Source organism: Polypterus senegalus, chromosome 3, assembly GCF_016835505.1.
Source record: "Polypterus senegalus isolate Bchr_013 chromosome 3, ASM1683550v1, whole genome shotgun sequence".
Taxonomy (NCBI): Eukaryota; Metazoa; Chordata; class Cladistia; order Polypteriformes; family Polypteridae; genus Polypterus; species Polypterus senegalus.
In genome coordinates this window covers 303,510,192-303,537,736 of record NC_053156.1, presented here as the reverse complement: position 1 = coordinate 303,537,736, position 27,545 = coordinate 303,510,192, and the positions used below count along the sequence as shown (strand labels likewise).

General features: G+C 43.8%; 2 protein-coding genes across 4 annotated transcripts in view; one reads left to right on the top strand and one right to left on the bottom strand.

The window, feature by feature from the left end:
- ephx2 (epoxide hydrolase 2, cytoplasmic) overlaps positions 1-24,295 on the top strand; it is a 134,783-nt gene extending 110,488 nt beyond the window's left edge. For both annotated transcript variants that reach the window (XM_039749523.1, XM_039749522.1), the window contains 7 exons: positions 1,304-1,378; positions 6,134-6,179; positions 8,313-8,415; positions 8,498-8,567; positions 18,929-19,009; positions 21,269-21,327; positions 24,106-24,295. In XM_039749523.1, coding sequence (XP_039605457.1) covers positions 1,304-1,378; positions 6,134-6,179; positions 8,313-8,415; positions 8,498-8,567; positions 18,929-19,009; positions 21,269-21,327; positions 24,106-24,190 — 519 coding nt within the window. In that variant the 3' untranslated portion in view covers positions 24,191-24,295. The remainder of the gene's footprint in view (positions 1-1,303; positions 1,379-6,133; positions 6,180-8,312; positions 8,416-8,497; positions 8,568-18,928; positions 19,010-21,268; positions 21,328-24,105) is intronic.
- A 1,417-nt stretch (positions 24,296-25,712) lies between these two features.
- LOC120526382 (putative ankyrin repeat domain-containing protein 20A2) overlaps positions 25,713-27,545 on the bottom strand; it is a 49,380-nt gene continuing 47,547 nt past the window's right edge. For both annotated transcript variants that reach the window (XM_039749520.1, XM_039749521.1), the window contains exons 19-21: positions 26,538-26,671; positions 26,357-26,450; positions 25,713-25,908 (exon numbers count right to left, since the gene is read on the bottom strand). In XM_039749520.1, coding sequence (XP_039605454.1) covers positions 25,732-25,908; positions 26,357-26,450; positions 26,538-26,671 — 405 coding nt within the window. In that variant the 3' untranslated portion in view covers positions 25,713-25,731. The remainder of the gene's footprint in view (positions 25,909-26,356; positions 26,451-26,537; positions 26,672-27,545) is intronic.

Sequence of the window (27,545 nt, the reverse complement as noted above, 5' to 3'; positions counted from 1 at the left end):
AAAGAGTGACAGACAGACAGACAGACAGACAGGCAGATCTCTGAAAGGTGGCAGTCACTTCATCCCACCCAAAAGGTGACCTGCCAAGATGGCTCACAAGGCACAGAAATACTTGATGAGGTCAAGAAGAGCTACAGAGTAAGACCTGCAGGTTTGAAGGACTCTCTGAGCAGTGAAGATCTCCATTGATAAATCCACCTTACACAAAGCACTGAGCAGGCCTGGTGTCCCATGACTCGCGAAAAGAACGCCGTCCCACTCCTGAAGTCCACCCTGACACTCCACCACACCCATTATGAAGATGTTTTGTGGACTGATGAAGCCGATCCTGATGTGTTCAGGAGGGGTACGCAGCAGTACACATGTTGTAAAGAGGGGCAGCGCATACCGACATTCATCCCAATGCTGGAGGAAGTATCAAGATCTGGGGCTGCTTTGGAGACTTGGGACCACGACAATTTCTTACCATTGAGCGGCGAATGATGAATTCCCAAGTTTACCAAGGCATCCTACAGGGTAATGTCAGGGCGACTGTCCTCCAGCTGAAGCTCACTAGAAAGACAAGGACCCTGCCCATCAGAGTCTATCCATTATATTATGGCCTCCTCGTGGAGCGTGGCGGTCATAGAGACCTGAACTTATCTGCCTGGTCCTCCTCCACAACCATGAAAAATCACCCAAGAGGGTCATCTGACCCTGCCTGCCCTCCCCTGCGGTCCCCAGCACATAAAGGTGGGCCGCTCCTGACCCGTGACGTCAGACGCTAAGATGAATAACTCAGAGGGAGGAGCTTAATTTTCCGTTGACTAACTCTATCTGTGTTTGACTCGTCATCGGCTGTTATTATAATTAAATGGGGTTACTAGGGTGGTACCTCAAACTTTCTTGGCTTCTCCAGATTGTCTGTCTGCCCGTTCTCTTCTTTCAAATCTAAAATAAATAAATAACAGACAAGCCAGAGTGTCAAAATATCAGCAATGGAGTCTTTAGCTAACAAATCCGAGTCCATCATTCACACCAGCAGGCCCAGTTCTGAAAGATCGACCTCCTTCTGTTATTTTGTTACTCCCTGTAGGCCCCCATTTTGAGATCTCAAATCCCACTCTGGTTTATAGTCAATCATAAGTTCAGGTAAGTAAGCAGGGCCTCTGGCCATTTAAAGCCTTAGATGTTTAGTACTGGCAGCCAGGGTAAGGATGCCAGGACAGGGGTTACGCGCTCAGACTTTCTCATTGCAGGAAGCCAGAAGCCATCTTGAATCCCAAGGCCCAGGATGAGCTCTGTGTTGGCTTTCTACTTTCAGGGAGTTGCAGAAGCCGAGCTGGAAGCGGACTTGAGGCGGACCTTCAAAATCATGTTCTGCGGCCACAGAGATATGGTAAGGAATCTCCGTCCCGTACGCTTTGTGTTTGTGTGGCGCACTTCACTGAGTGAGGAGGCAGACAAACTTTACTGAGGACAGAATGGGGACAGCAACCCCTCTGCATCTCCAAACTTGACATTCATAGCTTTCGTTATTTGTGAACCATTAAATGGGAACACGTAAACTAAAGATATTACAAAACAATACTGAAAGTGATTTGGATCACGTAAAATCACATAATATATAAAAATCTGTGGTGTGAAATATCTGCTTGTGTAATGTTGTGAAACATAGGGGGCGTCACTGAGCCCCAAACGTACAGTCACGGGTTCAAATGTGAGCATTTTATTCTGTCCAGTTATCTATCCAGGCCTTTCTAGAATCTTCCATCCGGAACACCACAACAATAAAGATTCCTCCTCCTCCTCCTCCTCCGTCTCCGCCTCTTCCTCCAGGCTACCACTGACTTACGACTCGCTTGGATGTGGTCGAGTGCCGTCCTCTATCTATGACCCAGGAGCACTTTGGGGTCAATCCAAAATCCTTGAACAGAAGGGATTATCAATCCCAGCAGCCCCATCCCCTTTTTGGCCCAACATGGCTACTCCATGGGACTACAGGTCCCAGCATGCCTTGCGGTTGTCCATGTTGGAATCCTAACCTAGGGTTGCTGCCATCTAGTGTATTGGGGTACCAAGAGTCCAAATATATTGGTGTCTCCTCCAGTCCTTCCATTATATTGGACTCCCTGCTGGGTAAGGATTGTTGTTCCCTCCCGGCTGCAAAGCCCATCCATCCATTTTCCTTTATTATGGCATCCTGACCTGGCAAGGAATCCTCCTCCATATCCTTCAGGATGTCCATCCATCCATTGTGGTACTCACAAAGTGCGTATTATATCTTTAATATTAAAAGTTATTTTATAAAAGTGTGAGGGGTGGTAGCATATAGCCAGTGCTAATCACTCCACGTCCCGTCCTGGTGGTCTGTCGAGTGAACCTCCTGGACCAGAGCTGCAGATGTTCTGCTCTCTCAGCTGTGTTCCTTCAATGACCTGATACTGGAACCACCGTCCCGGTTATGGATATCAGCTTCCTCATCCTTTGCCCTTCTTCACATGGCTTGTCTGAACTCGGTGGCAACTCGGTTTGCCACACTTTCTCCCAGCTCCTTGAGCCCAAAGCTCTGGCGGTACCCATGACCCCAGGGCAGTGCATCTTAGCAGATGGAGAGACAGTGTTGGTGCCAGAGGGGTAGCCGTCCCTCAGTCCTCTCCTGCACCACCGAAGTGCTGTAAATGACACTGAAGATCCTGAGTCTCAACCTTTGAAGAGACAAAGCGGTCCATTATTGAGTTTGGTGGCTTTGCTAAGTTAAATGATCTTCTGTTCATCCCACTGCTGACACCAATGCCAAATGCCAGAATGCTCTTTACATGGATGGCTCTTTTTGGTGGCTCGCTAACCTTAAAGTGACCACTGGCTCTTGCAGGCTTGTCAAATAACATCAAGTCGAGTTCTGAAGGTCCTTAAAGTCCCACCGTCTACCACGTTACTTGGTCGCTTATTCTATGTGTCTGTGGTTCTCTGTGTGAAGGAAAAACTTCCTAATGTTTGTGTGGAATTTCCCCTTCACAAGTTTCCAAAGAATTATGAGAGAGAATTTTTTTTTTACAATATTTCTGTTTGGGGATCGTTGAACACAACTGAGCTGCGACCACAGGACTAACTGCTCTGTGGATGATTCATTCAAGCATTTCAGGGTCACTTTGTTGTAATGAAAGTATCTGCTGCTGAATGTACTTCGTAGTAACGAGATTTCTATTGACTCGTGTCATATGGACCATAAAAATACTTTGTTGTAATACTCTGTCACCTCGGCCTCTCTCTGCGCCGCTGCAAAGCCCCGCCCGCCTAGCGTTCTGAAAAGTGTCCTCAGTGAAGGGGCAGCCTTTCTGCTGTCACCCTTCACTGGGTGAGATGGCGGGCCGCAGACTGGGGATTGTGGACCCCTGATATAACAGATTCCAAATTATCTGCTAATCCACCTATCTTGGTATCATCTGCAAACTTCACCAGCTCGTTCCTTATATTCCTACGATAATAGGAATTCATAGCGGAGAGAGCGCATTTGCTCCTCTCTCTCCGCGTGTTCTCAATTTGCCGTTGCAATTCCACAATTCAAACTCATTCAATACAAATGAAAGTGTGCAACAAAACGGATTTCAATTTTGACCTTAATTGAAATATTTAGTTGTTTTTAAAAGCTTTTAATTCTGATGCTTTAATCAATTTTAATCCAGGCTGTTCAACAAAAGAATATTTTATTTAAGGTCAAAATTTTTTAGATAGTTAGATAGATAGATGTGAAAGGCGCTATATAATAGATAGATAGATAGATGTGAAAGGCGCTATATAATAGATAGATAGATAGATAGATGTGAAGGCGCTATATAACTGATAGATAGATAGATAGATAGATAGATAGATAGATAGATGTGAAGGCGCTATATAACTGATAGATCGATTCCTGTCTTTCCCACCATCCAGCACTGGTCCTGACCTGTGGTAATGAACTCGCTGCTGCCCTCTAGTGGACTGGCAGACGTCTCCACAGCCTTTTGCCTTTCTAGTGCACTGAGTCTACCAGAGGATATCACAGGGGTCCTCAGTGCTGTCTGAGTCTTTAATATCCCACTTCACTACAGTCTTATAATAAAAGTTTGTTTGGATTTCACTTCTAGGACATTGCATGACTTCTTGACTTCTTGATTCTGTCATAGCATCTTCTGTTGGTCACCGTGTCTCTTATTTTTATAATATTGAAGTTAGAAGTAAAGAGTGACAAACAGACAGACAGACAGACAGATCTCTGAAAGGTGGCAGCCACTTCATCCCACCCAAAAGGTGACCTGCCAAGATGGCTCACAAGGCACAATTTTAATCCAGGCTGTTCAACAAAAGAATATTTTATCTAAGGTGAAAAATTTTGTTTTTAAATATTGGATTGTTTTTTTCTTAGCCTGATTCCATTTTATTTGTAAAATTGAAAACTGTTTATGGTCTTTACCTTTATTTGTAAATGTGCTTATCATTCTCCATGAAGATCTCCGTCACTTTCTTGTAAATGTCCTCCTTATTTTCCTTTAGTTTTATTTTGACAGTCAGTAAACGGCCCGCTGCAGTGCCCTTGACTTTCTGATGTCGCTAACTTAATGGCGCCTCAGCATAGAAGAACAGCAGCAACGAGCACCTGTTGGGCTCACATGCCTTCAGGACGGCCACGGTACTGTCTGCCTCACCCTTGTGCCTTTTCACTGCGGTTTTATGTCCCATCAGCAAGACTAAATATGTCGCACAGGTTCATTAAAGATATTAGCCAGACTGTGTAACGTCAGCGTGTATAATAGACGTGTCTGCAAACTTATATTGGCGACATACAGAGCGGAGTGGTGGCTCTGAGGTTAGAGATCTGCACTGGCAATCGGAAGGTTGCCGGTTTGAATCCCGTAAATGCCAAAAGGGACTCTGCTCTGTTGGGCCCTTGAGCAAGGCCCTAAACCTGCAATTGCTGAGCGCTTTGGGTAGTGAGAAAAGCGCTATATAAATGCAAAGAATTATTAGTATTATTATTAGAGACAGTAACAGGCACGCGCCAATCGCAGGGATCAACCCTGCCAGCGTGTGAGGGGCAGTGCAGTCCGAGGTGAGGTGAGGCTGGTCGCTGCCGGACCTCGTGTTTCTCTCCTGCATTTGAACAGAAAATGAGCCAACTCAGCGATTTTAACTATAAAAATGATCAAAGTTATTGGACTCATACAGAAAACAAATGTACTTTATAGCACAGACCAGTGGACACATTTATGTTATATTATTCATTTTTCACTTTTCATGATGACAGGTGAGGGCCTCCCCTGACCGCACATCCCTGATGGGTACCAAATTTCAGGTTAATAGTTCAAACGGTTTGTGAGCTACAGGTGATTTAAAGTCCTTGGCAGACACACGGAGAGCCACGCTAGCGTTATTACATAAGAAGATCCCAATCATTTCTGTATATTAAAGTCAGCAGTGGCCCCAGCACTGCCCCCTGCTGGTCATCACTCTTAACGTCATAAGGTTCACCCTCTGTTTCCTGTGTCTGAGCCAGTTCTGCAGTTCTGCATACCATGAGCTGCCACTTCTGTTATTTTGATGCCCACCCTCTCACGTGGCACCTTATCAAATGCTTTCTGAAAGTCCACATCAATAATCTCATCGGCTCCACTCGTATCCTGGTAGTATCCTTTTGTTGCTCCCTCCAGCCTGTTAGCACAACGTGACCAACCCATCTGAGCCCATTCTGACTGTTCGGTGACACTCCTGTCCTTGCCATGTACTCCTCCTTAATAATTCCTGCCATTCCTATACACCCTTTATGATGGCTCCCAAGTCAGACACTGTGGGTTGGCCGCTGACGGCCGGCACTTCACCGCACTGCAGATCTTCCAGTTGAGGTGTTTTGTGATGCGAGTCCACAGCTATTCATTTTTTTTTTTACCAACAATCCAGAAACTTGGACATGGGGAAAGGGGGGCTGCCATATTTTGAGTGGCAGTGAGTGCCAGCTGGCAATTAAAGATGCAGAACGTCAGTATTGATAGGAAGATGGTGGGGCAGAAAAAATTGTGGAAAAATAATAAGAAATTGTTGTTATGTTTAAAATTGCAGTGACAAACCCTTCTTGTGACAGGAGGTGGACTTTGATGGACTTTTACTTATTTACTTTCAGGAACAGAGCGGAGCCGAGCTGTCCACCAGTGGCGTCTGTAAAAGAGGTAAAGAAGTCCGCAGGGGTATTAGGGGGGCTTTCACGTGTGTCATTATCATCACGTGTACTCAGTTTGGTGAAACGCTTAACTTGCATGTGCTTACCAACATGCAGCACATCTCCACTCTCCCTGGTCCAAGATTGGGGGGCTTTAACAATCTGACCTCACCACGTCACCCCAAAATGAGTACCTCACCTTGGGTCAGGGGGTCATTGGGGTTTAAAAAAATGGAAACATTTTTTGGAGGATCCACCCGTGTAACACGACAGGAGACCTCCGAAGTCACAACAAGCAACATGGCACCAGTCAAGTGTGAGCCTGATGCCCCTGTTGTGCCACGCTTTCCATCTGAACATTAGACACATTTCAATGAGAGCCTACCATTCAGACCAACAAGGCTCGCCAGTCCTACCCACCGGTTTTCTCTAAAATAACATCACGTCAAGTCTTGGAGGTCCCTGACGTCCCCCTTGTCCACCACAAGACTACAGGGGGCGGAAATAAATCTTTGGTCTCCTGCTGAATTTGTAAGTTTACTCAATAACAAAGAAATGAAGAGTCTGCAATGTGTATGGGAGTTTAATTTTAATGGAGTGAGATGGAATATCAAACAACAATCCAGAAAAGACACCTGACATCAAAGTTAGAAACTGAGTTGCATTGTCATTGAGAGAAATAAGGATTTGATCCCCTACAACCCAGCCAGAATTCACTCTTTCACAGATTGGTTGTGTGGATTACAATCAATCAATCAATCAATCAATCAATCAATCACAGATACTCCTGACCTCAACTAGTGATGTGCATAAAGTCTAACTGTTCACAGAATCAACTTCTTCCATTCCAACCACTCCACCACCATGAACTGTCAAAGGACGTGAGGGACAAGGCTGGAGTGGGCTACAAGACCACCAGCAAGAAGCTTGGTGAGAAGGTGACAACTGCTGGAGAACTGGAAGAAATGTAAAATGGTCATCAATCACCCTTGTTGTGGAGCTCCATGCAAGATCTTGCTTCTTGATGATAATGAGACATCAGCCTAAATCTACATGGGGGGGAGCTTGTTAATGATCTGAAGGTAGTTGGGACCACCACAGTCACCAAGAACACCATTGGTAACACACTACGCTGTCATGGATTGAAATCTTGCAGCGCCCACAAGGTCCCCCCGCTCAAGAAGGCACACATACTGCACAGGCCCACCTTAAGTTTGCCAGTGAACATCTAAATGATTCAGAGAAGGCTTAGGGGAAAATGCTGTGGTCAGATGACACCAAAAACCAAGTTCTTTGGCATCAACTCAGCCCACTGTGTTTGGAGGAAGGGGAATGCTGAGTGTGACCCAAAGAACATCATCCCCACAGTCGAGGACAGAGGTGGACACATCACACTCTGGGGATGTTTCTCTGTTCACCACCATGAGGTGAGAGCTCGAATGGAGCTCCAGACTGAGGGCGATTGATGGTCATTTTCTATTTCTTCCATTTCTGAATAATCGCTCCAACAGTCGTCACCTTCTCACCAAGCTTCTTGCCATGTCCCTGACATCCTTTGACAGCTGATGGTGGTGGAGAGGTTGGAATGGAAGAAGTTGATTCTGTGGACAGGTGGGCTTCATACACATCACTAGTTGAGATCAGGGGTATCTGCAATTGATTGATCGATCGATTGATTGATTGTAATATGTGTGCCACGTGGGAACAATGCCAATCTGTGGGAGCCACAATTCTGGGTGGGTTGTATGGGATCCAATCCTTATTTCTCTCAATGACATGCAAATCAGTTTCTAACTTTGATGTCAGGTGTCTTTTCTGGATTGTTGGTTGATTTTCTGTCTCTCTCCATTAAAATGAAACTACCATAAAATTCAAGATTCTTCATTTCTTTGTTTTTGAGCAAACTTACAAATTCAGCAGGGGACCAAAGACTTATTCAACTCCCCATACATACGCCGGTGATTCTTGAACTGTGATGTGATGCTCTGACCAATCATCTGCTCTGATGCCCCATAATGCTTTGCTCAATCAGCGTTGCTGATCTGACCAATCACGTGCTCCGACTGGGATGAGATGCGCAGACCAATCAAACGTTTCGCTCTGACCGGTCAGCTGTTCTGATGAGGTGCTGACTTCATTGCAGGTGGGCTGCTGGTTGGTCTCCCTAAAGATGTCCCGAGGAGCAGCATACTGAGTGAGTCCACTCTCCAGTTTTATGTCCAGCAATACGAGAAGTCTGGCTTCAGGTGAGCATATCATCCGTCTTATTTATTTATTTGCATGGAAAGGCATGATAAAAATATAAACTTTTTGTGTTTGCGTTTCCAGAGGCCCACTTAACTGGTACAGGAACGTGAGGAAGAACTGGCAGTGGCTTTGTACGAAGCCCATGGGAAAGGTACGTCTCTCCAGCGCTGCTTCTCCTTCTCTCCTTGTTCTTCAGTGCTGGTCCGAGCTCCATTGATGATGTCTATACTTAACTAAGAGGGGCATCGCTGCTCGAGTGGCATTTCTTTCCAGTTGCCCTTTCTGTTTCTTTATGCTTCAGGCAGCTTGATGTTCATTCCTGGGAGATGCATACCAGGTGAGAAAGATAGTGGCAGCTTGTCTGACAAAGCAAGCATCTCTGTGCCTATTTAACACCACTGACCGTTTGCCCACATGGGTGGCACTTAATCTCATCAGCTAAAATGTCAGGGTCTCATGACATCTGATCACACATTGGTCATACATTGCTGTTCCAATATGGTACAACCACAGAAATGGGTATGGGTCACTGAGGTGGGATCAGCCCTGGGTAGAAAAACGGGACAGGACACTGTCATCATGCCTGTTGTGACCAGAGACAGAGTGGCAACAAGGTCAGGGGAGGCCACACAGTTGCCACACAATGGAACATATCAAATATATCAAACCACCTCACAAGGATGAATTAATTAAAATATTGTGCCTTTAGTGCCTGGGTCTTTCTTCACTCTCTCAGTGTAATCCCAACTCAGTGACTGGCTTGCTACCACTGAAGCATCCAGCCCTGACCAGCCTGCTGCCACTCAAACATCTAAACCCGTCTGAAATTCCAATGTTTACCCCCACCCAACCCACTCCTATTTAATTTTGTGCCACTCAAGCATCTAGCCCCCAAACCAGACTGCTGCCACACAGTTGTCTGGCCCCACCCACCCTCTGCCACTCAAATGTGTAGCCCTGCCCCGTCAACTGTCACTCAAGCATCTAGCCCCTTCCCAGCCATCTAGACCCACCTGCCTTGCTGAAATTTAAATGCTTAGCCCCACCCAGCCTAGCTCAGCCCACTCCTATTTAAATGTCTAGTCCTTCCCAGTCAACTGCCACTCAAACATTTAGTTTCCACCCAGACTGCTGCCACTCCACTATCTGGCCCCACCCACTCACCGACACACTCCCACTTAAGGGTCTAGCCCTGCCCAGACTGCTGAAACTCTTATATCCAGACCTACCTGTCCTTCTGAAATTCAACAGCTTAGTGCCACCCATTTCACTCCTACTAAAGTGTTTAGCCCTGCCCGATCAGCTGTCACTCAAGCATCTAACCCCTATGCAGCCAATTGGCTCTATCTGGCCTGCAGAAAATTAAAAGCTTAGCCCCACCCAGCCCACTGTTATTCAACTGTTTAGCCCTGCCCAGTCAGCTGTCACTCAAGTATCTAGCCCCACCCAGCCATCTAGCCCACCTAGCCTGCTGAAACTGAAACACTTAGTTCTATTCAGCTCACCAACCCTTGTTTCTAGCCCCGCCCATCCCACTGCCAATCAAGTATCTAGTTCCACCCAGTCTGGCACTTTCAGATTTTCCTAACACTTTTTTGCCACTTCAGTAACAGGTAATGAGTGATTTATTATGCTCTAGCATAATAAAAAAAGGTTTTTAGAGACCCCCTACATTGTTGAGTTTTAGGTTTTCATGCTGTCTGTGCCTCCAACCTGCAGGGAACACTTGGGGGTCGGTGGCAGAATTGGTCCTCCAGCCACCATAAAAAACCTCCCACTGTTTCATTTCCAGCTGAACTTGTGTGGTGCTGAGGTGTCACCCATCACATGGCTGCACTCGGGTGCTGATCTGGGATCCTGAGGTGGTATGTCATGTAGTGGGTGTCATGCTGGGTCAGCGCATGCTAATTAACCTCTCTATGGTGTCTACGGAGTTAATTAAAGACCCCAGAAACTCCAGGACCCTCAGAAACCCCAGGACCCTCTGTGTTTCTCGCCTTGGAGAGCATGTAGCCATTGGTGTGTGTAAGTGTATTTCTTTATGTGTGTGTGTGTGTATTCATATATTTGTATGATTAGGGGACCAAAATGACCAGGTCATGGTGGGCAATTTAGCCAGGACACGGGGAAACACCCTACTTTTTAGGAAGGATGCCCAGGGATCTTTTATGACCACAGAGAGTCAGGACTTCAGTTTTAAGTCTAATCTGGAGGATGTCACCATTTTGGCAGCAAAGTGTCCCCGTCACTGCTCCTAAGCATTGGGATTTGCACACAGACCCCAGGTTAAGTGCCCCCTGCTGGCCTCACCCACTCCTCTTCCAGCCGCAATCCTAGCTTTTTCTAGATGGCTTACCATGCAAGTACTGGCTGGACCTGAAAATGCTCATCTTCAAGTGGGTGACCTGTCCTGAAGTGCAGGTGACATGGCTGCTGGCTGCACATGTACACCTGTGGGCCCTGCTTGTGTGAGCTATGAACAATCTGAGTTTGTGTCTGTCTTTGAAGGCATGTGAGTGTTGATAAATCTTCACCTGTGTGTGCCGCCCATACTGGTGGTCCGGTAGTGCATGGCCACTTCAGGTGAACATTAGAACATTAGAACAATCTAGACGAGAACAGGCCATTCAGCCCAACAAAGCTCGCCAGTCCTATCCACTTGTTTCCTCCAAGAAAACATCAAGTCGAGTTTTGAAAGTCCCTAACGTCTTACTGTCTACCACACTACTTGGTAGCTTATTCCAAGTGTCTATCGTTCTTTGTGTAAAGAAAAACTTCCTAATGTTTGTGTGAAATTTACCCTTCACAAGTTTCCAACTGTGTCCCCGTGTTCTTGATGAGCTCATTTTAAAATACAAGTCTCGATCCACTGTACTAATTCCCTTCAGAATTTTAAACACTTCAATCATGTCACCTCTTATTCTTCTTTTGCTAAAACTGTAAAGGCTCAGCTCTTTGTAATCTTTGCTCATAATTCAACCCCTGTAGACCTGGAATCAGCCTAGTCGCTCTTCTCTGGACCTTTCTAGTGCTGCTATGTCCTTTTTGTAGCCTGGAGACCAAAACTGCACACAGTACTCAAGATGAGGCCTCACCAGTGCATTATAAAGGTTGAGCATAACCTCCTGTGACTTGTACTCCACACATCAAGGCTATATAACCTGACATTCTGTTAGCCTTCTTAATGGCTTCTGAACACTGTTGGGAAGTTGATAGCTTAGAGTCCACTATGACTCCTAAATCCTTCTCATAAGGTGGACTCTTGATTTTCCGACCGCCATTGTGTATTCAAACCTAATATTTTTACTTCCTATGTGTAATACTTTACGTTTACTGACATTAAATTTCATCTGCCACAAATCTGCCCAAGCCTGTATGCTATCCAAGTCCTTCTGTAATGATATAACAGGATTCCAAATTATCTGCTAATCCACCTATCTTGGTATCATCTGCAAACTTAACCAGCTTGTTACTTATATTCCTATCTAAATCATTTATATATATTAAAATAGCAGCGCCCTAGCACTGACCCCTGTGGAACACCACTCTTAACATCGGCCAGTTCTGATGAGGTTCCTGCACCATCACCCTCTGCTTCCTGTGTCTGAGCCAATTCTGCACCCATCTAAAACATCACCCTGAACTCCCACTTCTTTTAACTTGATGCCCAACCTCTCATGTGGCACCTTATCAAATGCTTTCTGAAAGTCCAGATAAATAATATCATAAGCTCCACTTTGATCGTATCCCTTTGTTGCCTCCTCATAGAATTCCAACATGTTAGTAAAACACGACCTCCCTCTTCTGAACCCATGCTGACTGTTCAGAATAACTCCTGTCCTTGCCATGTGTTGCTCAATCTTATCCTTAATAATTCCTTCCATTAATTTTCCTGTGATGCTTGTTAAGCTTACTGGCCTATAGTTGCTTGGATCTGCCCTGTCACCCTTTTTATATAATGGGATGATATTTGCCATTTTCCAGTCCTTTGGAATCTCCAGTGCACAGTGACTTCCTAAAATATGTGTCAAGGGTTTATATATGTACTCACTAGCCTCCTTAAGAACACGAGGATAAATATTATCTGGGCCTGGTGATTTGTTTGATTTCATCTTATTTAATCTGAGCAGCACTTCTCCCTCTACAATTTCCAAATCCCTCAGTACCTCCTTAGTAGTTCCTGTTACTCTCTGAGGTTATCCACTTGCTCACTTGTGAACACCTCAGAAAAATGTAAGTTTAGGGCATCTGCTATTTCATTGTCTGTATCTTTTAATTCCCTTTACTATTCCTGATGAACTTGACCTCCTCCTTAACTGTTCTTTTACTACTAAAATACTGAAAGAATCTCTTGGGGTCTTCTTTCGCCTTATCTGCTATATTCCTCTCCAACTGTCTTTTAGCCTCTCTGATATCCTTCTTAATGGTTGCCCTCATTTTCTCATACGCTCTATGATTCTCTTTGCAGTCATTAGTCTTATATGCCTTATACAGCAGTTTTTTCCTTTGCAACTTCTTTTTTAAATCTTTATTAATCCATCGTGGAGTTTTTTTTAGTTTCCTATTACTTCCAAATTTAGGTATGTATCTGTCCTGCATTACATTTTTAAACCTGTTCCACTGCTCCTCGACTGTCTCCACATTTAAAAGCTTATCCCAGTCTATCCTACTTAGACTTTGACATCTGCTCAAAATTAGCCCTACCAAAGTTCAACTTAACAATTTTAGTCTTTGCATCTGCACTCTTACAAAATACTGAGAATTGTATTACATTATGGTCATGTGACCCTAGTGGTTCAATCACCTCTACACCCTCAATTCTATCCTGATTATTACAGAATAAACACAAGAACAGGTGAACACAAGGCACTGCATTATTTCAATTTTGGGTCAACTAACTTTGAAAGATGAGCACTTCTAAATTTTACAAGACATTGAAAGAACACATTTGGCAGTGAGAACTGAGGGACCAGGGGCCTCATGCATAAACGGTGTGTCCGCACAAAAATGTTGTGTACGCCTATTTCCACGCTCAAATCGTGATGTATAAAACCTAACCTTGGTGTAAAGCCACGCACATTTTCACGGTAGCTCCAATCCTGGTGTACACAAGTTTTGCGCTCGGTATTGCAAAGTGGCGGCACCCAGCATCAAAGCAGTGCTGCTGTTCCAGTGTGGTTACCCTTTCTTTTTTAGATCCACATCCCTGATGCGGCTTTATCAAATACGCAGAAATTGTTTATTAGTTTAAGGCATCTGATTGTAATTAACCTGTAATAATATAATGGTCCACAGAATGGCCAAAGTATTCTAAATGCAGTAATCCCTCGCTATATCGCGCTTCGACTTTCGCGGCTTCACTCTATCGCGGATTTTAAATGTAAGCATATCTAAATATATATCACGGATTTTTCGCTGGTTCGCGGATTTCTGCGGACAATGGGTCTTTTAATTTATGGTACTTGCTTCCTCAGTTTGTTTGCCCAGTTGATTTTATGCAAGGGACGCTATTGGCGGATGGCTTAGAAGCTACCCAATCAGAGCGTGTATTACATATTAACTAAAAATCCTCATTGCTATAAGATATGCTTCCCGCGCGGAGCTTGATTGTTTGCTTGTCTCTGCCTCTATCTCACCCTCTCTGACATTCTCTGCGCCTGACGGAGGGGCTGTTTGCTTAGAAGATACTGACGCTCCTCTAAAAAATGCCGCTGCAAACTTAAAAGCACACGTATTGATTTTTTGATTGTTTGCTTTTCTTTGCGAGCGCTCTCTCTCTCTCTCTCTCTGAAATTCTCTGCTCCTGAGAGAAGAAGATATGTTTGCATTCTTTTAATTGTGAGAAAAGAACTGTCATCTCTGTCTTGTCATGGAGCACAGTTTAAACTTTTGACTAAAATGTGTTATTTCATGTCTAGAGGGCTCTAATAATGTTAACAGTGTGGGAGAGTTTCTAAGGGCTTAAAATATATAAAAATAACCATACAAACATATGGTTTCTACTTCGCGGATTTTCATCTATTGCGGGGGGTTCTGGAACGCAACCCCCGCGATCGAGGAGGGATTACTGTACCATAAATGCTTTAACATTGTTACTCTCACTGCACCACTCGGAGTATTTATATCACTGTATCTGAGTGGGGAATCACAGCTCTACAGCAGCTGATCAAAAAGGGAATTATTTGGGTACAGCATCGAGCACACGCTGCCTCAGCCATATACACAGTCTATTTGAACTTCTCTCATACAGCAAACACTTCAGAGCCTTTCCTGTACGGACCTCGCGGTTCACAAACAGTTTCATCCCAAGAACTCTAAATGCACTCCATCACTCCATCAAGTGCTCCTTGTAGACCTGTTGGTACCTACCTATAAGTACAATCACCTCACTGTAAACTTGCGATACAGTTATGAAATTGCACAACCTGAGCCACTTTATAAAGTGCGTATTTACATACGATGACGATATTATTTTTAAGATGAAATGCAGAAAAATGTGTTTAGTACATTATACAGATAAAATGTTAACATCATTTAAATAATCTATATTATTAATAATTAAACATGTGAGGACACAGTGGGCAGTGGTAGCAATGAGCTGGCACTCCATTCAGTGATTGTTCCTGCCTTGCACCGTATTCTTGCTGGGACTGGCGCGACACTGGAAGATGGATAGAATACTTAAACATGTACTACCAAGATATTTCAATATTCCTTAAAAGTTTTGAAGAATCAGCATACTAAGCTTACAGATGGCTTAACGTCTATTACAGAGCTGATTGTGTGGCGATTGGTTACTTGGAGAAAGAAAAGGAAGGACAGGAATTGCAGGTTAGTACGTTTGAAAGAGACAGCACTGCTGCAATAAACTATTTCATCGAAGGTCGTGCACGGTGCACCAAGCATCTTGCGTGAGACATAAACAATCACTGTGCCACCGTGTTCCCATGTTTAATAACATGATTTAACTCCAATCATCATGAAAATGATATCACGTATACATGTCAGTATTTTAATTATTCAGAGAGCTGTAATATCACAAATGTAATGGATTCTGTGTCCTGTCGGAGGAAGAGAGAGCCCGTTTAAGAAGCACGTAGTCATTCACACACATAGAGCACATAGAAGATCAAATACAATACAAAGTATTTAACGTGCTACTTTAGTTACGATGGGATTTGAGAAACTAGTGAACTAAACGATTTTAAGTTTGAAGTTTAAGATGAAGTTTATGATGTTCTACTTTAATGACAAAATAAACTATGTGATTAAAGTGGAAATTTCGAGATTAAAGTTGACATTTCGTGCTTTTTTTCCCCACTGTGTGCCTATTTTTCTTTTCTCTGTACCCTAATAAGCCTTCATATGACACTCAGACGGTGGGCTACGACTCGCCTTTTCACGGCAACTTTGATATTGAGGAAGAGAAAACATTATTATTTAACTCACAGATATCAAGGGCTGTGTTTTGAGTTGATCATGCTGCAGAGAGCTATATGATTTGTTGCTGATTTATGCAGAAAAGGAGTCGGGCTGTGTGCACATCATTAAGGGACTAACTTTGATCATTTATAGGAAAGGCTGACCTCTGATACTATCAGAAGACCCAGTGAAGAATGTAATATCTTTATGGACTATAAGAATGTTTAAATTGATTCTAAGTGTGTATAATTAGAAGGGTGTATTCCTTAGGAATACAAATGGCTGTTTGTTTCAGGTTTAAGAACATTCCAGTATATCATAAATTAAGATTTAACCTAAGCTGTGTATAACCTCAGAATGAACTGCTAGAGTTTTTTTTTTTCTTTTCTAGGATATAAAAGAGAGAACAGGTTTACTTTAGATATTCTGCCAAAATCCAAATCAGTTGACTGAGTCGGAAAGAGGCAGTCTCACATTCTCTCTACTTACCAAGAATTAAGAATAAAGACATTATTTTTACTTTAATTGGGTTTTAAGTTCTTCTGTTGTTTTCGACTTCAGCGCTCACAGTTTCTGACAACTCTTTTTATTTCGGCACTGTGCGACTTTGTGAACTTAAACTTTCGAGTTTCTCCGACACGCTATGTCACTCAATCAACTTCCTTTTGTTGTTTATCCCATTGTTTATCAAGCGGGGTCATTTTTGCTAAATCGCTTGTAATTCGACCTCTCCAAATTAGAATCATTGCTGTTATTGAACTATCTGGAGTATAAACACATGTTTGGTCTCTTTGTAAAGGTAACATTCTCTAGTTTCACCCTTAGTAGTCAGAATCACTGTAGGTGTGACTGATCAAAAGTTATGCACATTAGAACTCACAAAAAAACAAATTTTTTTGTTCTCGCCTAAGTTTTTTTGTGAAAATAAAGGAAAATAAAGCTGCAGTAGGTAGGTGGGGACAGAAACACACTATGTACCAACAGAATAACTTGTTGACTACTCACATTTCAAATTTGAAAAGAATACCTGTAAAAATGACATTATTTACACCAGTTTTTATGTGGGCATGTCCAGGTGCTTTTTAGAGGGACCATTATCCACATTTTGGACCGTATGGAAAAGTGTAATAACTTTGAATGCTTCAACCCACAGATATCAATGAGGGCTCTACTGAAAGCTTACACCTAAAGGAATCTATATCTACACACAGTGTCACTCTATTAGTTATAAAAATAATAAAAACAATAAAAAATACACATTTCTATGTAAAAATAGTCAATACAAGTCTTATGGGCCAAAAATATATTTATATTTTTATTTTTACTTTTTTTATAAAATGCACACAAACTATATACATTTCTTTTACAAACTGTTACAACACAGCTCAGCGTTTTTCCATGTGCCACTTGATGGCAGCAATCACTAGCAAGCAGAAAGCACAAGGGCGTGGCACGTCGCTCTCTGCCATTAGACGTCACCTGGGCCGGTTGATTACTTTCACGCTGCGTACATGCATCTATTATTTAATCGAGCGTTTATTTACGTTTAAACTTCTACTTTTATTCATATTTAAAATGCGAAAAAACTTGGCGAAATCACAATAAACAACCACGCACCAACTCTGCAGACTGGCACAAATGCCACCTTCAGCAGCTCGATCGTTTGTTTAGTAGTTAGTATGGCAAGTTACATATCAAAATGCTCGGCTGCTCATTGGCTGTAAGTTTTGAGTGTCACTCACAGTGTCCAATCAAACTGGTAGATTCTACCAGAGTTCAGAGTTGTACGTCATCCTCAAAGCTTTCTGTGACACTGGTTGGCTATACGAGGTGCCAGTCAACCCCAGACCCGTCGTAATTGGCCAACTTAGGTGTCTTTCGAAAGCTAACACTTCCGTGTTTCATGCGGTAGCATGGTTATCACCGACAGAAACAAATTACGTCTGATATGATCAATATAAGTGAAAAAAAATTACATAGGTGGTCTCAAGTTATGAAACGTTTTCTGGAGTTTTTGTCCCTTTGAGGATATATCGTGTGTTTTGGACCTAATCGTTTTACTGGATTATATTCGCTGGAGCCTTACGGACACAATGGGATCAATACTGCTCGGAAATATTGATGTTTGACTTGCAGGGGGTCTTCAAAGGTAGGGAAAGTCAACTCTTAAAAGTATGTACTTCTCTGTAAAAAAGGCTTTAGTGTCAGTGCTGTGGTTGTTGTGTGTCAAAATGGTTTACATCATCGGTAAGACGAGACTTTGAAGTTTCATTTCATGGGTAGTATGTCGAGATGCATGGCAGATGGGCATGCACACATTACTGTAATGTTTTTAAAACGCTGTTATGTCCCGGGACCGGTACATGTGCGCGTTAAGGGGTTTAAACCAACAAATAGTACCTTTTTCTTTGCCTCCACTTGGTATTTGCTGAAATTCTTCTGCTTTCCCCCTTGCTTTTGCCATTGTCTTTTCACAGGACGCTGAGCTTAAGGGCTATTTATATTGATTTCCATATTCAAAGAGGCGTAATTCTGGGAGGAGTTGGGTTGGGACAGCAGGCACGTGCACGTATGTTACTTTTTCAGACTGGGATTTATGGAGTGGAAGAAAGTGGAAGCTGGCGTACACACAGATTTATCCATCTGGTTTTTTTTGTGTGTACGAACATTTCCGCTTTACCCGTACGCCATGTTTTAGTGTGAATTCTGCACAATTCGGCGTTATGCATGAGGCCCCTGGTGTGTAGTAATCAAACAGAAGAAAGATAGATAGATAGATAGATAGATAGATAGATAGATAGATAGATAGATAGATAGATAGATAGATAGATAGATAGATAGATAGATACTTTATTAATCCCAAGGGGAAATTCACATAATCCAGCAGCACAGAAATTAGCTACGGTGGCAAGAAAAAGTATGTGATCCCCTTGGACAGAAAGCATGTTTATGGATACATTTGTCTACACTTTGGTCTGATCTCCATCAATAATGAACAAACGCAACTGTCTTTAGAAATAATGCAAGAATTCTTCCTCCCTGCCATCTGCCCTCCGTGTGTCACTCTAACATGTCCCCATTTGTTTTCAGATCCAGATGCCTGCTCTGATGGTGACAGCAGGGAAGGACATGGTGCTGTTGCCCGCCTTCACAAAAGGGATGGAGGATCTCGTAAGTTTCATTAATAGATTGGATGCGACACGGTGCCTAGCTGGTGGCAAGGGTTGCCAGATTTGACAGGCACTTTATAGTCCAATTGCACTCCCAATCCCACCCAAAATCCAGCATGGTATTCGTTAGCCCATGTCAAGCAAGCAAGGAAGCAATGCCCCCCATAACCCTGCTCTAGCCTACCTGCAGACCCTCACAGCTTCACTCCACTCCAGTATAAGCGGTGGGCTTGTGTATGGTGTAAAGCTATAGGTGGGTCAGGTTGGCACTGGGGCAGCAGATAGATTAGCTTGGCCACTCAATTAGATTGGAGGAAATTTAATGGGGAGAACTTAAAGAAGAGAGACACAAAGTGATGAATCAAAAGACACGACTCACGGGTTGTTAAAAAGAGTCAGTTTGGTGAATGTCAAGCCCACCACAAGCATATGTCGATCTGGGAGAAGGGCCCACAAGGATACAAGCAGAGCATAAAAACTCCTCCACACACGGAGTGTCCAAGGATTTGAACCCGGGTCCTGAAGTGCTAAAAGGATCACTAATTGATGGATCTGACATTTGTGCAAACGGGTATTCCCAAAGAATTAAGACCCTTTCACTTTCTTTACACTTTGTGTTGTAGATGTCACCTACCATTTTTGCCAATCAATGTACCCTCAATAACCTGTAATGACAAAGTGATAGCATATTCTCAGAAAGATCTGTAAATGTATTAAAAGTCAAAAATTGAACTCTCTCCTTCGTACACATATTCAAGACCCTTCATTCAGTACTTTGGAGAAGCTCCTTTGACTGCAATTCCAGCTTTCAGTCTCCTCAGCTAAGTGTCTACAAGCTTTGCGCACCTGGATTGGCACCGTTCATACAGACCTTCTGGATGGGAGGCGTCTGTAAACTGCCATCTTCTGGTCTCTCCACACGTGTGGTATGGGGCCACTCAAGGTCACTCAGAGACTCGTCCCGATGCCACTCCAGTGTTGTCTTTGCTCCATGCTTTGGGTCATTGAACCGTTGTCCCAGTCTGAGGTGCTGTGCCCTCTGCAGCAGGTTTTCTTCAAGGACTGCTTTGCATTTTGCTGTATTCATCCTTCCCTTGGTTCTGACCAGTCTCCCTGGCCCCACAGCGTGATGCTGCCACCAACAACAACAACAACATTTATTTATATAGCACATTTTCATACAAACAGTAGCTCAAAGTGCTTTACATATTAAAGAATAGAAAAATGAAAGACATAATTATAAAAAATAAATCAACATTAGCACCACCACCGTGCTTCACCGTAGGAATGGCATTAAGCAGGTGATTGTTTTCACCAGGCATTGTTCTTGGAGGTCTGCACAAAGAGTTTCATTTTTGTCGCATCGGACCGACAGATCTTTTTCCTCAGGCTCTCAGAGTACTTGAAATGTCGTCATGTGCCTTCCATTTAGCCACTGCCATTTTGGTGGAGTAATGCTGAGATGGTTGGCCTTCTGACAACCTCAACTTCTGAAGCTCTGTCAGAGTGACCGTGGGGGTCTCGGTTCACCTTACTGACCAAAGCCCTTCTTGCCAAGTTACTCAGTTTGGCTGGCTGGCCAACTCTAGGCAGAGTCCTGGAGGTTCCAAACTTCTCTCATTTCCCACTTCCTGAGGACACTTATAAGTTTAATGGTTGCCCTGATCTCTGCCTCACCATGACTTGATCGCTAAGGTCAACAGAGAGGTCCTTGGAGCTCGTGGCTTGGTTTTTGGAGATGCATTATGAATTGTGGCACCTTCTCTATATATATATGTGTGTCTTTCTTAACCACATCCAGTTAATTCAGTTGGATGCAGGTGGACCCCAATCAAGTTCTCGACACATCTCAAGGAGAATTAAAGCATACAGAATGTGGAGTGACACAGCAAAGAATCTGAGTACTTTCAGGAATGACAGATTTCAGTTTTGATTAATTTGCAAACCCTTCTGAAAACATGTCACTTTGTCAAAATGGGATATAGATTGTAGGATAAAAGTGACAAATTTCTCCATTTCAAATGACATCTACCACACAATAAAGTGTAAAGAAAGTGACAGGGTCTCAATCCAGTGTTTGTTACCCGAGCTTGAACTCGAAGAGCGGCGATTGTAATGTCCAGGGGGTCTCGGCCACTTTTACTGACTACTTTGAAATAAGAGCGTCTAACAGAATAGAATGGCCACACTCATGATGTCCTTTTATCCAATCACGTTATCTGGTGCTGACCACTGGTCTTTTTTTTTGTTTGTCTTTTAGATTCCAAAACTGACCAGAGGTCACATTGAAGAGTGCAGCCACTGGACTCAGATGGACAGGTGTGCCCGGGTCGGCCCTTGAATTGGTGGGATAGGTGGCTTGCGGTCAATTGTGTCATCTCCCGTCCTGCTATTTTATCATTTAGTTTTCTAGCCATTGGTGAAGAATCCCCAATATGATTTCCCACTAATGGAACTTGAAAGCAGCATGGGGCTCAGTGGGAACCTGGTGGGCACTGGTCATTCAGGAGACTCTCACACAGGGAGGTAAAGTTCCCTCGACAGTAGCAGTTAAGACTGTCTGTTACCTTAAGGAACATGGAAAGTCACGTTTTTTTATTAACTAATTTTTGGGGTACACTTGGCAGCCTGTTCAGCTGCTCCCCAATAGGACACCTTTATAGCGCAGTAATGTCCTTTGTTTAAAGATTTGCCAGTCTACTGTCCAATATGACTGTCAGTAACACCTTTTGCTGATGCACCTGTAGGTGCCAGTGACCAGTTCCTGGTTGTCATATCTCTACCATGTGCCATGCACTCTATCTACCCACCGGCTCCTTGTAGGAGGCTCCCATCGGAGGTCCTTTTCTAGGTCACTTAAGGGGTCATCCTTCAATTCCAGTGGTCATCTGTTTAAATGGTTGAGCCACACATGCATGCTGATGGGTAACTGCACCCTCTAGTGTCCTCCAGTTTTTGGCTTAAGACTTGTATTTCTTTAAAAGTGCCAAGGACACAACCTCGTAGACGAGTATGAGTGTAGAGGTGGTCACTCACTCATATCCATAATTCACATGCCAGTCTGACACGATGCCCCTTGTGTGTCAACCTTGAATCCACTCAACTAGCCATGCAATGTCGATTCCTAAAATCCCAGATTGATTCCAGATTGGCAGGCACAACTCCTCCTGCACCCTTAACATTGACCACCCTCAAATGCGCTGGTCACTCCCTCTGGGGTCTTTCATAATATTCCAGAACAAGTCCCTAAACTTTATTCGTTTAATGACTCCCAACTCTCTGAGGCGTTTCATTAAGCCATTACCTTCTAGATACGTACTGCTAAGATGTCATTCAACAACAGCTGGCCATGAAGTTATAGGACGTGGAAGTCCTCATGTTCTTAATAAACTTGTTTTACAGGGTCCTAGCAGACCTGGTGGCCCCTGTAGCTGCTCCCTCATCAGACCACCTTTATAGTGTAATTCTTTGACTTTGCCAGTCTGCTGTCCAGTATGGACTGATACTCTTTGCTGAAGCTCTCTTAGGTGTCAGCTTTCAAACCTAGGATTTCTGCCATATATGTTTACATCCAGCTTCCAGTACAAGTGATGCCTCTAGACCAGAGTTGAAGATGATCACTTGTTCATATCTACAGCTCCCATGCCAGTCCTTCTGAGTGCCTCTTGTATGCCCATCATAGTACCACTCAAGTAGCCATTTAATGATATTTCCACCAGAGATACTTAAAGATATCCTGTATTGCCAGGCTAGTCTTCTTCTTCTTTGGAGTTTTTGAATGTTGTGAGTGTCTGGAAGGTCCTCCTTGTCAATGGCTGCTTTCATCTCCTGTCAGTCAGTTCTGTGATATTCCTCCTCATCTCACTGAGGTGCTGCCACTCATGGTCTGGACCTTCACCTCTGTAAGTGCCTCCAAGGGCCAATCAGAATTTAGTCACAGTAGTTCCTCCTCCCTTTTTTTGCTGATGTCAATGTAGAAGCTTGATAGAAGTCTGCTGAAGACACCTTGGGCAAAGGAGTCCAACTGCAGATCTGAACAACCCTGATCCATTGATCAGCCAGTCAAATTGCACACATCCGACAATGTTAGGTAGACTTTGCAATGCACGTCAATCCTGTGGCATGACACGCCCAGTCAGTTTTTGTCTTTCACGACATGCCATTTTCAAGACGTACCTCACATTACCTTCTCTTCAAATAACCTCAACACTGTGGCTAAGGTGGGGGTTTGTAGGAGGAGTAAGGTCGACTATTGAGTGGGTGTCATGTAGGAGGCTTGTGTTCTAGTGGATGTATTGTCTAGTAAGATGGTCATGCTCTGGGCATGTGGACTAGTACGAGTGTCGTGTGGTGGACAGCTTGTAGTGGGGCTTATTGTGCAGTGGGCGTACTGTATGGTTGGGAGTGTCATGTTGAAAACTGCCTTGTAGTGGGTGTGTCATGTACCAGGAGTGCCATGAACTGAGCGAGCTTGTAGTGGGGCATGCCTTGTAGTAGGTGTGTCTTAGAGTGGACATGTCAAGTAGGAGTGGGCATTACACTTTGATGTAGGCGTGTCATTTAGAGTGTTGTTTACTGGATGTGGCTTGTGGTGGCCTGTAAGTGCAGTGCAGTGTGATGGGCTCAGCTTGTGGTGGGCATGTTTTGTAGTAGACGTGTCAAGTGGATGTGTGGTCTAAGTAGGATGGATGTTACTTGTAGGAGTGTGGTAGGCTGGGTGTGTGTTGTGTGGTTCTGGAGCCCATAGCCATAAACTTCTTGGTATGCTCGTTGTGTAAATCACATGACATAAACATGCAAGCTGATTGGTCATTCTGTTGAGCTTCTGAGGTCTGCAGCTGGATTCTTCTCATCTTGCCTGGCTCTGCAGAGGGGGCTGCTCTCATTTTATGGGACCTCCGTATCTCAATGACTTAGATGTCAACTTCCCCAAAACTATTTGCTGAAGCTCATTCCCATTTCTTGGTCATTTTTGCTGTGAAAGCCTCACAAATGACAGCAAACGTTCCAGGGAGGTTCCACTGTGAATACCCTCAAGTCCTCCATTTAGAGTCCTCTCATTTTACTTGTCCTTAATGATTTAATTTCTGTTTCTAGGCCTGCCGAGGTCAATAAAATCCTCATCCAGTGGCTGAAGGACACTCACAAGAGTGCTACCCTGCAGATGAAGACAAGACTGTGACAGAGAAAGGGGATGAGCATTGTTAATGTACTGTTGGCACAAGCCTTCAGTGAGACACAGTGTGTGGGTGAGACCAAGTAGCTAATAAAGGTGAACCAATCAGTACCAGAGAGACTGCTGATATCCTCAGAGGCCAGTTGTTGCTTCACTGCCATCACAGACCACCTACAGACTCCAAGGTGGACAGCCCACGTATCCCATCCTTATCTCCAAATTATAAAGGTGTCTATATGAGAGCTGGATGATGACAGGCCCTCAGTACTGGGATACATGGCATCATCTGGCTCTCCAGTTTTAACTTAGAAAAGCCTCATGGCTCAAACCATACAACCTTCTGGACAACATAGCTTTGTCAGTGAGGTGTTCCATCTTGTAGAGGTCCATTTCCTATTTTTGAATCAGGTAGTAGCTGCTGAGTTCACATTGCCATTCACTGCCTTAAACAGACAACTGGGGAAATGCAGCCCACTCAGGTGCCAGGAGTAGAATAAGCAAGTCACTTAGGAGTCCAGCTTCAGAAGTGAAGACTTGCATCTTAGACAAAGGGCAGAAGGACCAAAGCCTTCTCTGTTCTTCAGACATGTGCATACAGTAGTTACCAGTTAAGTTGATGACCACAGGAAATGGGGGGCTGGGACAGGAAACAAAACAACCTACATGAGCCCCAAGGGCTGGTGAGGCCAAGTGAATGATGGCTCCTTGAAGAATGAGTAAGATTCTTCCTGCATAACATTCCGTTCTACTTAATTTTCACATCAGTTTCAAAACAATTTTATTGACTTTCCTGAATGATGTCACCATCCATGGAAAATAAGAGACTCGGATGAGCTGCTGTACTGAATGCCATGATAGAATTAGTGAGCTGATGGCTGATAACAATGAGAGGCGAAGCAGTGGACGCGGTTCTTGTTAGTTCAAGGCAGTATATAAAAGTCAATATGAGCACACACACACACAGTAAATGTGCTGGGCTATGCAAAGAAAGGCATCACAGGGTCAATCTGGGGTGGTGATTTAATTCTGTGCCAAGCTGTCTCACTCGTCAGCTCAGTGTCTGGCAGTAACAAGATGCCAATGCTTAAAAATAAAAAAAAAGATCTTTTAAGGACCAGCATATTACCAGATTGACAGGCAGACGCTCTCATTCTCTCACACACACACACACACACACACGCAAGATGGGGAAATAAATCTTTTAATGTAGAAGGAAAGCTTAGCCACGTGGGCACTTCAACACAGAAGATGTGTGCAAGCTCCACCAGGACTGAGCTGGGTATTGAACCTAATTCCCTGGAGATGTGAGGTATTGCAGCAGCTAAACATACAGAGTGGACTGTACTTTAACTACAATGGCTTCTTGAAATAGGATGCCATGAAGCTCTGCAAGTGTGGCATCATGTAATCACATCTTAGAGTGGCATGATGGAGGAACTGAATTGCCCATCCTTTTTTTAAACCCTCATTTAATAACCATTCTAAGCACTGGTGCAGTTCATGAGTTGCCCTCAGGTGGGTACTTTATTTTCTAACAAGCAGATTTCTCACTTCTGGGCTTGGCATCTTGGCATAGGAAAAGACAAAGAGTCGGGGTAACTGGACATATTTTTATTAAGGCAGTAAGATGAATTTGTGCGGCTCTGCCAGAGTGGCGCATTCGCTGATGTAAGCCTGGAGTGCAGCCCGGCCAGATTGGCATGGCTCCATAAAGACACCAGCATCTTTGAGAAAGAGAGGAGAGAATTGAGAGAGATGGTGAATTGAGTGGTAGCAAGATATGCCCACCTTCAAATGAAGTCTCCTAACATTCACACCCACCAACCACTCTTGAGTTATATAGCACCTTTCAGCATAAGATGTGTGCTTAATAATAGCATATGCAGGCAAGAATTTCACTAAACCCTGTAAATGTGACAATGAGCCTATTAACCTCTAAAATTAATAAGAGACACATCTCTTATTACTGGTGTCCCACCCAGTGTTGGTTCTTCTCTTCCACCCAATGATGTTGCAACCATAAGAATAAATTTGGGACGGATGGCTGTGTCTGATTCCCATTGGTAATATCTTTTGAATGATAACCTATTTGGTCTGGACACTTCATTCACTCTCAGAGTACAGCAGATCCACAGTCATTCCTTTGTAGAGATTCCCACATCCACATCTTACCGACTCTGCATTGGACAGTTGCTCCAGTAGATGCTTCTTCTGCATGCTGAGCTTCTTCCCAACTTCTTCCAGCTTGCCAACTCTCAGCTGAAGCCTGCGAGAAGACAGATGCGGTGAAAGGATTTGTGGGGCCCTTAAAATTGTTCCTCAAGAGGCCTACATGAAGAGATTTGCGATTTACCTGCGGTTCTCTTCTTCCATCTTTACCAGCCTGGCAGAAGAGGCCAGGATCTCCCCGTCCTTCTTCATCACAGACATCTTCAGGTCAAGAATGTCATCTTGACTTTTCTTCAGGAACTTAACTACCTGATGAAACTATAAGTGTGAAGAGGAAAAAATTGTAGAGTAGTGCCTAAGGATTATGAAGCACAAGGCCAGTCATTTCAACTCTGCTGTACTTTGTAAATTAGAGAAACTTAATTATAAAAGGCACTATATAAACTAAGTCATGTGCATAGGGTGACCCAATGCAGTGAGCTGCCCCACCCACTGGAATGCAACTATTAGGGCAATTATGATCTGAAGTCACACAATATAGTAAGACGGCTAAGAGTAGTGGACACTGAAATGGCTTGCTCGAATGGCCTCTGCAACAAAAGGAATTCTCCTTTAGCTTTGCTGGCTAAGATCATGTTTGTGTAACCTAAACACAAAGTGCTTGTGTCCTGCAGCTGCCAGAGTGAATATGCAAGCTGAGGGAGAGCATGTCACATTCAGATAAGTCTGTGGGTGAGACAAATGGAGCTGTGTCTAAATTTAGGAGAGAGAGAGAGAGAGAGCTGTGAGGGGCGCAACGTTCGGAGTAAATTGCTCAGCTCTGACAAAAGATAATGTGGGGGATAGAACTGAGAGTAGCAAAGCTGAAAGACACGGGAGGAAAGGGTGGGAGAGAGCGAGAGAGAAGACTCCTATGACATAAGAGGCTTCTTCAAATGTTAAACCAGGGGTGCCCAATACATCGATCGCGATCGACTGGTAGATTGGAAAGGGAGTGCAGGTAGATTGCGTTGCATTCAAAAATTTTTTTTTAAATGTTAGTCTATCATATATCCTCCCTATGGCATTTGCCACTTGATTGACATACAGGGCGGCCAGTCTGAGATCTCCTTTCTTCAAACACACTGGTCATCCCGCACGCACGATCAACCACGCAAGCTACTTCAAAACTCTGGCTATCTAGTTAGCCTTC